The 18,080-nt window shown below is 45.7% G+C and overlaps 1 protein-coding gene across 1 annotated transcript in view; it reads left to right on the plus strand.

The window, feature by feature from the left end:
• Positions 1-18,080, plus strand: part of SYCP1 (synaptonemal complex protein 1) — a 1,049,791-nt gene that overhangs the window by 727,818 nt on the left and 303,893 nt on the right. Inside the window, exon 16 of the mRNA XM_063955446.1 lies at positions 16,275-16,391. Within this exon, the coding sequence (XP_063811516.1) occupies positions 16,275-16,391 (117 nt within the window). The remainder of the gene's footprint in view (positions 1-16,274; positions 16,392-18,080) is intronic.

Below are 18,080 nucleotides of genomic sequence, written 5' to 3' on the forward strand. Positions count from 1 at the left end.
CCCTCAAGCAATAGCAGTGGATGCACTGGTGACCCAGTGGGTGTTTCGGTTGGTGTATGTCTTCCCTCCACTTCCACTGATACCAAAAGTTCTCAAAATCATAAGAAGAACAGGGGTTCGAGCGATCCTCATTGTCCCAGAATGGCCAAGGAGGGCTTGGTATCCAGATCTTCAGGAGTTGCTCATAGAAGATCCTCAGCCTCTTCCTCTTCGCGAGGACCTGCTGCAGCCGGGGCCGTGTGTGTATTAAGACTTACCGCGGCTACGTTTGACGGCATGGCTGTTGATGAGCGCCGGATCCTAGCCCGAAAGGGTATTCCCAAAGAAGTCATTCCCACTCTTATTCAGGCCAGGAAAGGAGTAACGTCTAAACATTACCACCGTATTTGGAGAAAATATGTGTCTTGGTGTGAAACCAAGAAGGCTCCAACGGAAGAGTTTCAGTTAGGACGTTTTCTCCATTTTCTCCAGGTTGGTGTGGATGCAGGCCTTCGATTGGGTTCAGTCAAAGCCCAGATTTCGGCTTTGTCCGTTTTCTTTTAGAAACAATTGGCCTCCCTTCCAGAAGTTCAGACATTCGTGAAAGGGGTGCTACACATCCAACCTCCATTTGTGCCTCCTGTGGCACCATGGGATCTTAACGTGATGTTACGATTCCTTCAATCGGATAGGTTTGAACCTCTCCAGGAGATAGAGCTAAAATTTCTCACTTGGAAAGTGGTCATGCTGTTGGCCTTGGCATCCGCAAGGCGGGTGTCTGAGTTAGGGGCCTTGTCTCACAAGAGCCCTTACTTGGTTTTCCATGAAGATAGGGCTGAGTTACGCACTTGTCAGCATTTTCTTCCAAAGGTGGTTTCTTCTTTCCATATAAACCAACCTATTGTGGTGCCAGTGGCTACTGACACCTTCGCTGTTTCAAAGTCTCTGGACGTAGTCAGGGCTTTGTGTCTTGGTGTGAAACCAAGAAGGCTCCAACAGAAGAGTTTCAGTTAGGACGTTTTCTCCATTTTCTCCAGGTTGGTGTGGATGCGGGCCTACGATTGGGTTCAATCAAGGTCCAGATTTCGGCCTTGTCCGTTTTCTTTCAGAAACAATTGGCCTCCCTTCCAGAAGTTCAGACATTCGTGAAAGGGGTTCTGCACATCCAACCTCCATTTGTGCCTCCTGTGGCACCGTGGGATCTTAACATGGTGTTGCAGTTTCTTCAATCAGATTGGTTTGAACCTCTCCAGGAGGTGGAGTTGAAGTTTCTCACTTGGAAAGTGGTCATGCTGTTGGCCTTGGCATCCTCAAGGAGGGTGTCTGAGTTAGAGGTCTTGTCTCACAAGAGCCCTTACTTGATAGTCCATGAAGATAGAGCTGAGCTAAGAACTCGTCAGCATTTTCTTCCAAAGGTGGTTTCTTCCTTCCATGTAAATCAACCTATTGTGGTGCCAGTGGCTACTGACACCTTCGCTGGTTCGAAGTCTCTGGATGTGGTCAGAGCTTTGAGAATTTATGTCGCCAGAACGGCTCGGAAACGGAAAACAGAGGCTCTGTTTGTCCTGTATGCTCCCAACAAGATTGGGTGTCCTGCTTCTAAGCAGACGATTGCGCCAGCGCTGGATTAGAGGTACGATTCAGCACGCTCATTCCACGGCAGGATTGCCGATGCCGAATTCGGTGAATGCCCATTCGACAAGAAAGGTGGGCTCATCCTGGGCGGCTGCCCGGAGGGTCTCGGCATTACATTTTTGCCGAGCAGCTACTTGGTCAGGGACAAACACGCTTGCTAAGTTTTACAAGTTTGACACCTTGGCCGCTGATGACCTCAAGTTTGGTCAATCGGTTCTGCGAGGACATCCGCACTCTCCCGCCCGTACTGGAGCTTTGGTATAACCCCATGGTACTAAAGTGGACCCCAAAATCCTCTAGGACGTATGAGAAAACAGGATTTTTATACCTACCGGTAAATCCTTTTCTCCTAGTCCGTAGAGGATGCTGGGCACCCAGCCCAGTGCATACTTTACCTGCAGTAGGTGTTGTGTTAAAATTGTTTTCAGCACGTTGCGGTAATGTTCATGCTGGTTAGCATGTGTTAGGTCGAATGCCATGTTGTGCGGCATGGTTGAAGTGTGAGCTGGTGTGAATCTCACCATTAACTTAAAAGTAAATCCTTTTCTCGAATTGTCCGTCTCCCTGGGCACAGTTCCTATACTGAGGTCTGGAGGAGGGGCATAAAGGGAGGAGCCAGTTCACACTCTGAAAAAGTCTTAAAGTGCCCATGGCTCCTGCGGGACCATCTATACCCCATGGTATTAAAGTGGACCCCAGCATCCTCTACGGACTAGGAGAAAAGGATTTAACGGTAGGTATAAAAATCCTGTTTTTTGGCTGAATGGAGCATTCTTTCTTGATTTGTTGAGCTGGACACATTCCTATTTTTCTCTATCGTCCTAGTGGATGCTGGGGTTCCTGAAAGGACCATGGGGAATAGCGGCTCCGCAGGAGACAGGGCACAAAAAGTAAAGCTTTAGGATCAGGTGGTGTGCACTGGCTCCTCCCCCTATGACCCTCCTCCAAGCCAGTTAGATTTTTGTGCCCGGCCGAGAAGGGTGCAATCTAGGTGGCTCTCCTAAAGAGCTGCTTAGGAAAGTTTAGCTTAGGTTTTTTATTTTACAGTGAGTCCTGCTGGCAACAGGATCACTGCAACGAGGGACTTAGGGGAGAAGAAGTGAACTCACCTGCGTGCAGGATGGATTGGCTTCTTGGCTACTGGACATCAGCTCCAGAGGGACGATCACAGGTACAGCCTGGATGGTCACCGGAGCCTTGCCGCCGGCCCCCTTGCAGATGCTGAAGTAAGAAGAGGTCCAGAATCGGCGGCAGAAGACTCCTCAGTCTTCTAAAGGTAGCGCACAGCACTGCAGCTGTGCGCCATTTTCCTCTCAGCACACTTCGCACGGCAGTCACTGAGGGTGCAGGGCGCTGGGAGGGGGGCGCCCTGGGAGGCAAATGAATACCTATTTTGGCTAAAAATACCTCACATATAGCCTCCGGAGGCTATATGGAGATATTTAACCCCTGCCAGAATCCGTTAAGAGCGGGAGACGAGGCCGCCGAAAAAGGGGCGGGGCCTATCTCCTCAGCACACAGCGCCATTTTCCCTCACAGAAAGGCTGGAGGGAAGGCTCCCAGGCTCTCCCCTGCACTGCACTACAGAAACAGGGTTAAAACAGAGAGGGGGGGCACTAATTTGGCGATATGCTTATATATATATTAAGATGCTATAAGGGAAAACACTTATATAAGGTTGTCCCTATATAATTATAGCGTTTTTGGTGTGTGCTGGCAAACTCTCCCTCTGTCTCTCCAAAGGGCTAGTGGGTCCTGTCCTCTATCAGAGCATTCCCTGTGTGTGTGCTGTGTGTCGGTACGTGTGTGTCGACAGGTAGGAGGACGATGTTGGTGAGGAGGCGGAGCAATTGCCTGTAATGGTGATGTCACTCTCTAGGGAGTCGACACCGGAATGGATGGCTTATTTAGGAAATTACGTGATAATGTCAACACGCTGCAAAGTCGGTTGACGACATGAGACGGCCGACAAACAATTAGTACGGTCCAGACGTCTCAAAAACACCGTCAAGGGTTTTAAAACGCCCGTTTACTTTAGTCGGTCGACACAGACACAGACAGGGACACTGAATCCAGTGTCGACGGTGAATAAACAAACGTATTCCTTATTAGGGCCACACGTTAAAGGCAATGAAGGAGGTGTTACGTATTTCTGATACTACAAGTACCACAAAAGAGGGTATTATGTGGGATGTGAAAAAACTACCATAGTTTTTCCTGAATCAGATAAATTAAATAAAGTGTGTGATGATGCGTGGGTTCCCCCCGATAGAAAATTATGGGCGGTATACCCTTTCCCGCCAGAAGTTAGGGCGCGTTGGGAAACACCCCTTAAGGTGGATAAGGCGCTCACACGCTTATCAAAACAAGTGGCGGTACCGTCTATAGATAGGGCCGTCCTCAAGGACCAGCTGACAAGGCTGGAAAATATAATAAAAAGTATATACACACATACTGGTGTTATACTGCGGCCAGCGATCGCCTCAGCCTGGATGTGCAGAGCTAGGGTGGCTTGGTCGGATTCCCTGACTGAAAATATTGATACCCTTGACAGGGACAGTATTTTATTGACTATAGAGCATTTCTATATATGCGAGATGCACAGAGGGATATTTGCACTCTGGCATCATGAATAAACGCGATGTCCATAACTGCCAGAAGATGTTATGGACACGACAGTGGTCAGGTGATGCAGATTCCAAACGGCACAGTATGGCCGTATAAAGGAAGAGGACTTGTTTGGGGTCGGTCCATCGGACCTGGTGGTCACGGCAACTGCTGGAAAATCCACCGTTTTTTACCCCAAGTCACATCTCTGCAGAAAAAGACACCGTCTTTTCAGCCTCAGTCCTCTCGTCCCTATAAGATCATATCTGCCCAGGGATAGAGGAAAGGGAAGAAGACTGCAGCAGGCAGCCCATTCCCAGGAACAGAAGCGTTCCACCGCGTCTGACAAGTTCTCAGCATGGCGCTGAGACCGTACAGGACCCCTGGATCCTACAAGTAGTATCCCGGGGGTACAGATGGGAATGTCGAGACGTTTCCCCTTCGCAGGCTCCTGAAGTCTGCTTTACCAAGTCTCCCTCCGACAAGGAGGTAGTATGGGAAAAAATTCACAAGCTGTATTCCCAGCAGGTGATAATTAAATTACCCCTCCTACTACAGAAAAGGGGTATTATTCCACACTATATTGTGGTACTGAAGCCAGAAGGCTAGGTGAGACTTATTCTAAAAAATTTTTTTGAACACTTACAAAGGTTCAAATTAAGATGAAGTCACTCAGAGCAGTGATAACGAACCAGGAAGAAGGGGACTATATAGTGTCCCGGGACATCAGGGATGCTTACCTCTATGTCCCAAATTTGCCCTTCTCACTAAGGGTACCTCAGGTTCGTGGTGCAGAACTGTCACTATCAGTTTCAGACGCTGCCGTTTGGATTGTCCACGGCACCCCGGGGTCTTTACCAAGGTAATGGCCGAATTGATGATTCTTCTTCGAAGAAAAGGCGTCTTAATTATCCCTTACTTGGACGATCTCCTGATAGGGGCATAGTCCAGGGAACAGTTGGAGGTCGGAGTAGCACTATCTCGGATACTGCTACAATCAGCACGGGTGGATTCTAAATATTCCAAAATCGCAGCTGATCCCGACGACACGTCTGCTGTGCCTAGGGATGATTCTGGACACAGTCCAGAAAAAGGTGTTTCTCCCGGAAGAGAAAGCCAGGGAGTTATCCGAGCAAGTCAGGAACCTCCTAAAAACAGTGCATCATTGCACAAGGGTCCTGGTAAAAATGGTGGCTTCCTACGAAGCAATTCCATTCGGCAGATTTCACGTAAGAACTTTTCAGTGGGATCTGCTGGACAAATGGTCCGGATCGCATCTTCAGATGCATCAGCGGATAACCCAATATCCAAGGACAAGGGTGTCTCTCCTGTGGTGGTTATAGAGTGCTCATCTTCTAGAGGGCCGCAGATTCGGCATTCAGGATTGGATGCTGGTAACCACGGAGCCCAGCCTGAGAGGCTGGGGAGCAGTCACACAAGGGAAAAATTTCCAGGGAGTGTGATCAAGTATGGAGACTTTTCTCCACATAAATATACTGGAGCTAAGGGTAAATTTATAATGCTCTAAGCTTAGCAAGACCTCTGCTTCAAGGTCAGCCGGTATTGATCCAGTGGGAAAAAAACATCACGGCAGTCGCCAACGTAAACAGACAGGGCGACACAAGAAGCAGGAGGGCAATGGCAGAAACTGCAAGGACTTTTCGCTGGGCGGAAAATCATGTGATAACACTGTCAGCAGTTTTTCATCCCGGGAATGGAAACTGGGAAGCAGACTTCCTCAGCACGACCTCCACCCGGGAGAGTGGAAACTTCATTGAGAAGTTTTTTCCACATGATTGTAAACCGTTGGGAAATACCAAAGGTGGACATGATGGCGTCCCGTCCAAAAAAAAAAAAAAAAAAAAAAAAAAAAAAACGGGACAGGTATTGCGCCAGGTCAAGAGACCCTCAGGCAATAGATGTGGACGTTCTGGTAACACCGTGGGTGTACCAGTCGGTGTATGTGTTCCCTCCTCTGCTTCTCATACCTAAGGTGCTGAGAATTATAAGACGTAGAGGAGTAAGAACTATACTCATGGCTCCGGATTGGCCAAGAAGGACTTGGTACCCGGAACTTCAAGAGATGCTTACAGAGGTCTTATGGCCTCTGCCGCTAAGAAGGGACTTGCTTCAGCAAGTACCATGTCTGTTCCAAGACTTACCGCAGCTGCGTTTGTCGGCATGGCGATGGAAAGCCGTATCCTAAGGGAAAAAAAGGCATTCCGGAAGAGGTCATTCCTACCCTGGTCAAAGCCAGAAAGGAGGTGACCGCACAACATTATCACCACGTGTGGCGAAAATATGTTGCGTGGTGTGAGGCCAGGAAGGCCCCACAAAGAAATTTCAACTCGGTCGTTTCCTGCATTTCCTGCAAACAGGAGTGTCTATGGGCCTCAAATTGGGGTCCATTAAGGTTCAAATTCGGCCCTGTAAATTTTCTTCCAGAAAGAATTGGCTTCAGTTCCTGAAGTCCAGAAGTTTGTCAAGGGAGTATTGCATATACAAACCCCTTTTTTGTGCCTCCAGTGGCACTGTGGGATCTCAACGTAGTTCTGGGATTCCTCAAATCACATTGGTTTAAAACCAGTCAAATATGTGGATTTGAAGCATCTCACATAAAAAGTGACCATGCTCTTGGCCCTGGCCTGGACCAGGCGAGTGTCAAATTGGTGGTTTTTTCTCAAAAAAGCCCATATCTGTTTGTCCATTCGGACAGGGCAGAGCTGCGGACTCGTCCCCAGTTCTCTCCCTAAGGTGGTGTCAGTGTTTCACCTGAACCAGCTTATTGTGGTGCCTTGCACCTACTAGGGACTTGGAGGACTCCAAGTTGCTAGAAGTTGTCAGGGCCCTGAAAATATGTTCAAGGACAGCTGGAGTCAGAAAATCTGACTCGCTGTTTATACTGTATGCACCCAACAAGTTGGGTGCGCCTGCTTCTAAGCAGTCGATTGCTCGTTGGATTTGTAACACAATTCAACTTGCACATTCTGAGGCAGGCCTGCCACAGTCTAAATCGGTTAAGGCCCATTCCACAAGGAAGGTGGGCTCATCTTGGGCGGCTGCCCGAGAGGTCTCGGCATTACAACTCTGCCGAGCAGCTACGTGGTCAGGGGAGAACACGTTTGTAAAATTCTACAAATTTGATATCCTGGCAAAAGAGGACCTGGAGTTCTCTCATTCGGTGCTGCAGAGTCATCCGCACTCTCCCGCCCGTTTGGGAGCTTTGGTATAATCCCCATGGTCCTTTCAGGAACCCCAGCATCCACTAGGACGATAGAGAAAATAAGAATTTACTTACCGATAATTCTATTTCTCGGAGTCCGTAGTGGATGCTGGGCGCCCATCCCAAGTGCGGATTATCTGCAATACTTGTACATAGTTACAAAAATCGGGTTATTATTGTTGTGAGCCATCTTTTCAGAGGCTCCGCTGTTATCATACTGTTAACTGGGTTTAGATCACAAGTTGTACGGTGTGATTGGTGTGGCTGGTATGAGTCTTACCCGGGATTCAAAATTCCTCCCTTATTGTGTACGCTCGTCCGGGCACAGTACCTAACTGGCTTGGAGGAGGGTCATAGGGGGAGGAGCCAGTGCACACCACCTGATCCTAAAGCTTTACTTTTTGTGCCCTGTCTCCTGCGGAGCCGCTATTCCCCATGGTCCTTTCAGGAACCCCAGCATCCACTACGGACTCCGAGAAATAGAATTATCGGTAAGTAAATTCTTATTTTCTTATGGTTAGTACGAACTAAAGTTATTTTATTTTTCTCTAAAGGTGTGTACACACGGGCCCTCATTCCGAGTTGTTCGCTCGCAAGGCGAATGTAGCAGAGTTACACACGCTAAGCCGCCGCCTACTGGGAGTGAATCTTAGCTTCTTAAAATTGCGACCGACGTACGCGCAATATTGCGATTACAAACGAGTTAGCAGTTTCAGAGTAGCTCCAGACTTACTCTGCCTGTGCGATCATTTCAGTGCTTGTCGTTCCTGGTTGACGTCACAAACACACCCAGCGTTCGCCCAGGCACTCCCACCGTTTCCCCGGCCACTCCTGCGTTTTTTCCGGAAACGGTAGCGTTTTCAGCCACACGCCCCTGAAACGCCGTGTATCCGCCCAGTAACACCCATTTCCTGTCAATCACATTACGATCGCCGGAGCGAAGAAAAAGCCGTGAGTAAAAATACTTTCTTCATAGTAAAGTTACTTGGCGCAGTCGCAGTGCGAACATTGCGCATGCGTACTAAGCGGATTTTCACTGCGATGCGATGAAAAATACCGAGCGAACAACTCGGAATGAGGGCCACGGTGAGATAAATCTAATATTTTGACTATATATTCAAAATCTTAAAAAAAGTTAGTGCATATCTTAAGGTGTTAGGCAGCTTGCGATACCGTTTTGATCCCGATGCGCACTCCCGTGGGGTCGGTTTTGTGAGGCTAGATAGACTGTGCAGGCAAGTCAATCTAGGCTATCTATGTAGTTGTACTATCTAGTACAAAGTATAGTCAAAACTGGCACTTACTCAAAATCGTACATAGGGAGTAATTCCAAGTTGATCGCAGCATCAGATTTGTTAGCAATTGGGCAAAACCATGTGCACTGCAGGTTTGGCAGATGTAACATTTGCAGAGAGAGTTAGATTTGGGTGGGTTATTTTGTTTCTGTGCAGGGTAAATACTGGTTGCTTTATTTTTACACTGCAATTTAGATTTCAGTTTGAACACGCCCCGCCCAAATCTAACTCTCTCTGCACATGTTATATCTGCCCCCCCTGCAGTGCACATGGTTTTGCCCAACTGCTAACAAGTTTTCTGCTGCGATCAACTCGGAATTAGGCCCATAGACAAAATCTCAAGCACAGATAGTCAAAATCTGTACTGTCTGAGCTCTGGGGGAGTTCAAGGGAAATTGCATAGTCAAAATCGGGCATAGCAAGGATCTCTTGTGCCTTCTCTGAACATAAACACCACTTTAATTTGTTGTGAGTAACATTATATTGTGGTGATGAACAAATAAAACCTTTTGTAAATCAGTTTTTTGTTTGCGTATATTTTTTTGCGAAGCCTACTGTATTCACATGCAATTAGTTTATTGAAGCGTTATGTACATTAAAATACTTGTCGTTTGATTTCAGTCATGGGTTACAAATGTGCAAATACAATGACATGTTACAGAAAGCATATGTTCAAATATATTTATATACTTTATCTCTAAGTAACGTGTACAATCAGAGGCATCACCAGGTGTGTGACACCCGGTGCGCACTCTGCATTATTACACTGCCCCACTCACCCCATCGGAGCCGTGGCCGCCCAAAAAGGGTGTGTGGCCTCATGGAATCTCTCCTTCACTCCAGGGGCATGTCCAGATTACACAAAGATGATGGCTGCCCCCACAGACTGGGCTGGGTGTAGTGCCGGCTCCTCATCTGTCACAGGAGCCGAGTTCTGCAGGAAATTATCACACTACAGCAACAGGCTCCTGTCACTGCAGAAGAGCTGGCACTTTGGTGTCAATCCCTTCTGAGTGTGACACCCGAGTGCGGGCCGCACTCCCCGCACCCAGCATCTGACGCCACTGTGGTCAATGTTAAGATTTTTTCCAGTACCATGCACACATTTCAGATGGAAGTACATACTTTGCACCAGATGCTGAGTAAATTGATAATTTTTAGGAAACACATTTTTAGTTTATTTTAAGAGAGCAATGTCGTGTGAAAATTCTTACTGTGAAGTATCTGGCTATCACCAATAACCTAACCTGTCTCCCACTCTGTGCTCATAGAGTCGCCAGATGAAACCAGTAGCTCTGCCTGCTATCTGTGTGTTGCCTTATCCAGCAGAGGTAGTTGATTTAGTCACAGATTATGCAACACACAGAAGCAGCACACAAAGTCACAGACCTTATTAATACTATACACATTAGTCCCTCCCGATCTGTCAAGACAAGGAACCTATATTTTAATAGTCCAAATGTACGTTCTGTCACAGATCAAGTGGACTTAATACTTGCGCTCAGGACGGCTATCAGGTAACATAGTAACATAGTATCTAAGGTTGAAAAAAGACAATTTATCCATCAAGTTCAACCTATTTGTGGTCTCCTATGCAGGATTATTTTGGTCTAAATTTTGTCTGATTCTGATGTCAGCCGTTGTGTTTTATTCCTCTTTTCATAGTAACTATACTGCGCGACTACGCACCATAACCCTGGATATCCTTATCCATTAGGAATTTATCTAACCCATTCTTAAAGGTGTTGACTAAGGCCCTCATTCCGAGTTGTTCGCTCGCAAGCTGCTTCTAGCAGCATTGCACACGCTAAGCCACCGCCTACTGGGAGTGAATCTTAGCTTAGCAAAATTGCGAACGAAAGATTCTCAAAATTGCGAATAGAAATTTCTAAGCAGTTTCTGAGTAGCTTGAGACTTACTCTTCCAGTGCGATCAGTTCAGTGCTTGTCGTTCCTGGTTTGACGTCACAAACACACCCAGCGTTCGCCCAGACACTCCCCCGTTTCTTCAGACACTCCCGCGTTTTTCCCAGAAACGGCAGCGTTTGTTCACACACTCCCATAAAACTGCCAGTTTCCGCCCAGAAACACCCACTTCCTGTCAATCACACTACGATCAGCAGAACGAAGAAAAAACCTCGTAATGCCGTGAGTAAAATACCAAACTTCTTATCAAATTTACTTGGCGCAGTCGCAGTGCGAACATTGCGCATGTGCAGTTTGCGGAAAATTGCTGCGATGCGATGAAAAAGGAGCAAACAACTCGGTATGACCCCCTAAGTCCGCCATTACAATTCCCTCAGGCAGGGAATTCCAAACATGTACTGTCCTTACTGTGAAAAATCCTTTACGTGGCGTTGTGCGTAATCTCCTCTCCTCTAACATAAGCGAGTGTCCACATGTCCTCTGCGCTGATCTTACCAAAAACAGGTCCCGCGCAAGCTCTGTGTATTGTCCCCTTATATATTTTTAGATGTTGATCATGTACCCTCTTAGTCTCCTCTTTTCCAGTCTAAACATGCCTAGCCTTGCAAGCCTTTCCTCGTATTCCAGCATCTACATGCCCTTAATTAGTTTGGTCGCCCGCCTTTGAACCTTTTCTAGCTCCAGGATATCCTTTTTGTAGTATGGTGCCCAAAATTGCACACAGTATTCAAGATGTGGCCTCACTAGTGATTTATATAATGGGAGTATAACACTCTTGTCCCTTGCATCAATTCCCCGTTTTATGCATGCTAATATCTTATTAACCTTCTTTGCTGCAATCCTACTTTGGGTACTGCTGCTTAGTTTGCTATCTATGTGAACACCTAAGTCCTTTTCCAGTACAGAATCCCCTAATGTTACCCCATTTAGTATGTAGGTGTAATTTTTGTTCTTGCTCTCACAGTGCATTGCCTTACACTTGTCTCTATTGAGGCGCATTCTCCATTTGGCTGCCCATGCTTCTAATTTATCTAAGTCATTCTGAAGAGACTCAGCATCCCCCTCCATATTTATAACTTTACACAATTTGGTATTGACTGCAAAAATTGACACCATACTCTCTAGACCTTCTGTTAGGTCATTAATAACATTTTTTAACAATAATGGTCCTAGTACAGACCCTTGTGGCACACCACTTAGCACTTCAGTCCAATTTGAAAATGATCATTAACCACAATGTGCTTTTCCCTGTTATATAACCAATTTTTGACCCAAGTGCATATTGTGCTTGCTAGCCCTATTTCTTGTAGCTTATAGATAAGTCGCATGTGTGGTACAGTGTTGAAAGCTTTGGCAAAGTCTAAAAAGATTACATCCACCTCCTTACCCTGATCAAGGTTCGCACTTACTGTTTCATAAAAGCCAAGTAAGTTGGTTTGACATGATCTGTCCTTCACAAATCCATGTTGATTCCTTTTAATGACCTTATTGACTTCAAGGAACTTCTGAATACTGTCCCTTAGAATACCTTCCAATACTTTCCCCACTATAGATGTAAGACTAACTGGTCTATAATTACCCTGTTCAGCTTTACTTCCCTTTTTGAATATTGGCACTACTTCCGCTATACGCCAGTCTTTGGGAACCATACCTGATATAACTGAATCTTTAAAGATCAAAAATAGCGGTTTTGAATGTCCAGAGTGAAGCTTCATTAGAACCCTTGGGTGAATTCTATTGGGACTCGGTGACTTATTAATCTTTAAATTTTTTAATCGGTCACAGACTACCTCCTCACTTAAATAAGCACTTATCAGTTGGACATTATCATTATTGGGATTGTACGTTAGTCCCTGAATTTGGTCTTCTCTTGTAAATACCATTGAAAAAAACTCATTTAGTTTGTCCGCTATGTCATTATCATTTTGACTAAGACTCCCAACTTGTCTTTTAAAGGGCCTATACTCTCCTTCTTTAATCTCTTGCTGTTGATGTATTTAAATAATTTTTTGGGATTCGCTTTGCTTTTCTTTTCTACTAGTTTTTCAGTTTCTACTTTAGCCGCTCTTATTTCTTTTTTGCATATTTTGTTACAGTCCTTATAGTGCAGCAACAATAGAGTCAGAAGTCAGGAGATACATAAATACCCTAAGTCCCCTGTAAGGCAAAAAAATTAAAAATATGTGAGACTTAACATGACCACATTTCTAGGTGGGTATTGAGAAAGTAACCAGAGGAATGTGTACTTACCAAAAAGCTATCTCTGGCATTTGTCCCACCTCAAACTTTGCACACAGGGATGACTGACTGTGGATAAAGGAATCATGGCATGAGCCATGATAGCCGACCACAACGCTTATGATTCCTTGGTTTGCATTACAGACCACCTGCACATCGGTGGAATTGGTGTGGTGGCGATTAAGCAGCATATGTGTTCTTGCCCTAGGGTGGCTCAGCTCAATGTGCGTGCAGGCTATAGCACCCAGGACATTTGGCATGCCTGCAATCCTATAAAAAGATAATCTGACATCATGCTACTGTGACTCCTGATCATCTGATAGTTCCCAGTAGCAAAGAAGTGCAGAATAGCCAGCAGTTTGTGTAGGCCTGATAAGGCTCTTGACCGTGCAGTGTCTAAGTCAAGGTGAGTTTTGACAAGGACATACAGGTGCATTAAGTTATGATTGAGGCGAACATCTGTATGACCTCATCATCAGACACTGCATTGAGGTTTAACCGCCCACGGAAGAACCAAGGCCTACGTAGGCTTTGCGGCACCCCTACATGCTGGATCCTCTGTTCTGTTTTCTTTCTCATGGGCTCTTTCAGTCAGCTGGTGCAAGCCACATAAAATTACTACCTGGATACAGGCTACTCCATAACCTGACTGTGCCATGGTTCAGAGCAGAAAGTGAGTACTGTATATGAATGGGTGGGCTGTTATTAGCAATCTGGTTGGTTTAGTGTTAATTACAAGGGATTTCACATTTTGCTTTTTTTTGTAGTGGTACATTTAGGTGTGACTTTGTTTCGATTTTTGTACGACTTTGGTGGTGCTTTTGATGGGTCTTAGACAAAAAATGATTGTTCCATGTGAACATGGTAAAAAAAATCTGCACTGATTTAGTATATTGAGGTGCGACAATTTTGGTATGAAGTGGAGTGATTTAACTGAAACGATTTTTCGTAAATTTGCGATTTCCAATGATACTGTTATTTGTACCAATGGTGAATTGCTGTGATTTGGAGTACGAAGTCGAATTTGACATGCAATTTTTAAGTAAATCAATCCTTAAAAAATTATTGGCAAATTAAAACGCAAATCAGCCAAAATCGCTCTTTACTAAATTTTCCCCCAGGTTTTAAGAATATCCATGCTTGAGTCTAGATCAGGGGTGGGCAATTATTTCAGCTGAGGGGCCACTTGACACTTTCCTGTCAGTATTCGAGGGCCGCACACAAAAAAGCAGCTCCCCCACGTGCCAAAAATATAGGGACGTGGCTTCATGGGGAAGGGGTGTGGCCAAAAAATACAGATTCATATTAGGCTGTACAATAGTCTCCATTATTCAAATTATGCCACACAGTAGCGCCACTTACACACATTACTCCAGGTAGAGACCCTCTTTTACACATTACAGCAGGTAGAACCCCCTTTTACACATTACGGAAGGTAGAGCCCCCTTTTACACATTACGGCAGGTAGAGTCCCCTTTTACACATTAACATTTTATTTGGGATAATCATTGCACAGCAAGCAAATTATCCAGTGTCTTATGGCTCCTGATGAAAGGTGTGACACAGTGACAGAACACGGGGGTGGAACACGGTGATGGAACACAGGGGGTGACACGGTGACAGAACACGGGGGTGGGACACGGTGACAGAACACGGGGGGGTTGACACTGACAGAACACGGGGGTGGGCCACGGTGATGGAACACAGGGGGTGACACGGTGACAGAATATGGGCGGGTGACACGGTGATAGAACACGGGGGGGTGACAGAACACGGGGGGGTGACACAGTGATAGAACATGGGGGGTGACACAGTGACAGAACACGGGAGGTGACACGGTAACAACACGGCGGGGTGACTTAGTGACAGAACACGGGGTGACACGGTGACAGAACACGGGGGGGTGACACAGTGACAGAACGTGGGGGGTAACACTGTGACAGAACGCGGGGGGGTGACAGAACGCAGGGGGGTGACAGAACGCGGGGGGTGACTCAGTGGCAGAACACGGGGGTGACACACTGACAGAACGTGAGGGTGACAGAACACGGGAGGTGACATGGTAACAACACGGGGGGGTGACTTAGTGACAGAACACGGGGGGGTGACACGATTAAAGAATCCGGGGGGGAGGGTTGGGGGTGGTACAGCGAGCGTTAAAGATCTCCCCCCTAAACTAAAAACAGTCTGACGCCACTGCCCGCACACACAAACATATACACACACAAACACTCTCATATATATATATATATATATATACACACACATATATATATATATATATATATATATACACACACACACACACACACACACACACAAATACACTTTCTTTCCCTCACTTTTTCCATTAACTTACTGATATGTGTTTGGCTGGCAGTGGCAGGAAGGATGGATCTGTAGCAGTGGCTTATGTCCAGTGTAGCTCCGCCCCCTTAGGTCCCACGTAGCCACGCCCCCTCATCTCCGCCCCCTTTTCGTCTGATCTCTGCCTTTGTCACTGGGGACTGTGGAGGCGGAAGGAGGAGGATGAGTGTGTCAGGCTCCGTGCAGCAGCAGGGGAGACGGGCGCCGGCAGCTTGGAGGTACTGCAGAGCAATGACAAGCAGCTCAGTCGGTCGGGCCGCTTGTCATTGCACATTGGTGGGAAGCAGTGGGCCGGGCAGGATCGGTTTGCGGGCCGCATCCGGCCCGCGGGCCGTATTTTGCCCACCCCTAGTCTAGATGGTTAAATCAAATTGAGGCACTAATTAAGTAAATCCTGGACTCCAGTGGTGGAGTTTTTGTGCTAAACAGGCTATGGCTGGTTGGCATTTTCACAGATGACTACTTCCTGCGCCTTTCAGTTATAGTGTTATCGAATCTGAACCCAGAATTGAATTTTGCTACATTTACACTTGCAGATTTAAATAAAATCACCTGAAAACATAGGTAACACAGCACTGCTTCTAAAAAAGGTAACTATGTCATGGTTAGCAGAACCATAGAATGCTTGGAGAATTGTATTTTTGTCTTAAAGCAGCAACAATTTACTATAAATGGATACAGCAGTATGAATAGTAGTGAGCTCTTATTGCCAGTTGAGAACTGACAAGTGATCTTCTGCCAGTTCTTTAGACAATGGCACTTAATAATGCAAAGTGTCCATTGTAGGTTAACTCACAAACCGAGTTCTGTAATACTGTACATGTTGCGGTAAGAGTCTAGCAAAAGAAAAGAAGCTTACAAATATGTTTTTAGTACTCTTTCAATTAATGTTTTATTAATGTTATAATGAACACAAACAGTAAAATAGTAACCATCTTATTAGTAGTAGAGCTAATAATTAAATCATGTGTCTTATCACTTTCATTGTATATATTTGAATCCAAGGATGAATCTATAAAAGTACAAAAAGACTTAGAGAACCAAGTTGCCAAGGAAAAGTCAGAAAATCAAATACTATTAGGAAAACAGCAAGACTTTGTAATTAATCAGGAAAATCATCAGGTAATTTATTATAGGTTTTTAATGTAGGTTTATGCATTATGCCTACCCATCGCGCCTCTTTCTATCTCTATGTCTCTCTCTCTTTCTCTCATTTTTAGGTGTCTGAATTACACAGACTCACTATGTTTCTGCCATTTGCCACAAAAAATTAAAACTTAAAGCAATATTTAAAGGAAAATAGCACTTAAATTATTTACAAAGAAGGTGCTATGCATTCTTACTAAGCTGTATTTCTTTTTTTATATACTGGTTATTATTAAATAATAATCCAGTAATTCCCAAACTTTTTCAGTTCGAGACATCCATAGAGTATCCATCATTTTTTCAAGGCACCCCTGCCAAAATAATTACAGAGCAGTACGGTTTTAAAAGTAGTTGGGTCAAATTAATGTATTAAGTCCATGTCTCACATTGTAGCCCCCACCATGTCTCTCCCTTTGCCCCCTCCATGTCTTTCCCATTACAGCCTCCTCCATGCCTCTTCCCTTGCAGCCCCCTCCATGTCTCCCCCTTTGCAGCTCCCTCCTTGCCTCTCCCATTGCAGCCCCCTCTATTTCTCTCCCATTGCAGCCTTCTCCATGTCTTTCATTGCAGTTCCCTCCATTTCTCTCCCATTGCAGCCCCCTCCATGTCTCTCCCATTGCAGCCCCCTCCATGTCTCTCCCTTGGCAGCCCCCTCCAAGTCTCTCTCATTGCAGCCCCTCATTTTCCATTGCAGTCACTTCCATGTCTCTCATTGCAACCCCCCCTCCATGTGGCCCCCTAACTGTAGTATAGTTATCCATACAGCCCCCCCACTACTTTACATTTAGTTGCAATCACGAGCACCGTTCAACTACTCAGATAGCACTGTCTTGTGGGACCCCATGCAGTGAATCACAAAGCTGCCTGTTGCTTGCTACTGACAGCATATGCACACTCCCCTACTCATCACACCCCCTCCCCATACTCTCTCGCCGCATACAAAAAAATCTAATTAAAAAAAATACATTAATAAATTAGTTGGCCTGTGGGCAGCTTCGTTAGGCCACCAGCCATCTCGGCACCCTGGTCACAGCGCTGTGGCACCCCAGGGAGTCACTGTGCACCGTTTGGGGACCACTGCTTTAATCATATTTGCAGTTATTTTTTCTGCTCATCTATACAGTAGCTTTCTATGAGCACATAGCTCTCAACTTATAAAGTTGCTTGAAAAAGTTAATCAGTGTCATGCTGTTTTTCTTTATCTTATTTGAGTCACTAAGATTGCAAAATATCTATAAACTTGGACCCTGATCATAATTAGGTCATCACGCACATTTGTATAATGATCTAATCAAGGGTGGTATAAGAGAGGAGAGAACCCATGTGCAGGCTCCATGCAAATGCATTTTTCTCTGGCAGCGCAGTAGACTCTGTTGTGCATGCCCAGGTCTTTGGGAACATGGTACCCACACATTGGGGTAGATGTATTAAGCCTGGAGAAGTGATAAAGCAGTGATAAGTGCAAGGTAATAACGCACCAGCCAATCAGCTCCTAACTGCAAATTTACATATTGGAGCTGATTGGCTGATGTGTTATCACCTTGCACTTATTACTGCTTTATCACTTCTCCAGGCTTCATACATCTGCCCCCTTGTTCCTGGTGACTTCTTTATTGTGCATGTGCAAATCTCTGGGAAGCTGGCTGCAGCCAGCAACGCAGTTCT

This window comes from Pseudophryne corroboree, chromosome 2, assembly GCF_028390025.1.
Source record: "Pseudophryne corroboree isolate aPseCor3 chromosome 2, aPseCor3.hap2, whole genome shotgun sequence".
NCBI lineage: Eukaryota > Metazoa > Chordata > Amphibia > Anura > Myobatrachidae > Pseudophryne > Pseudophryne corroboree.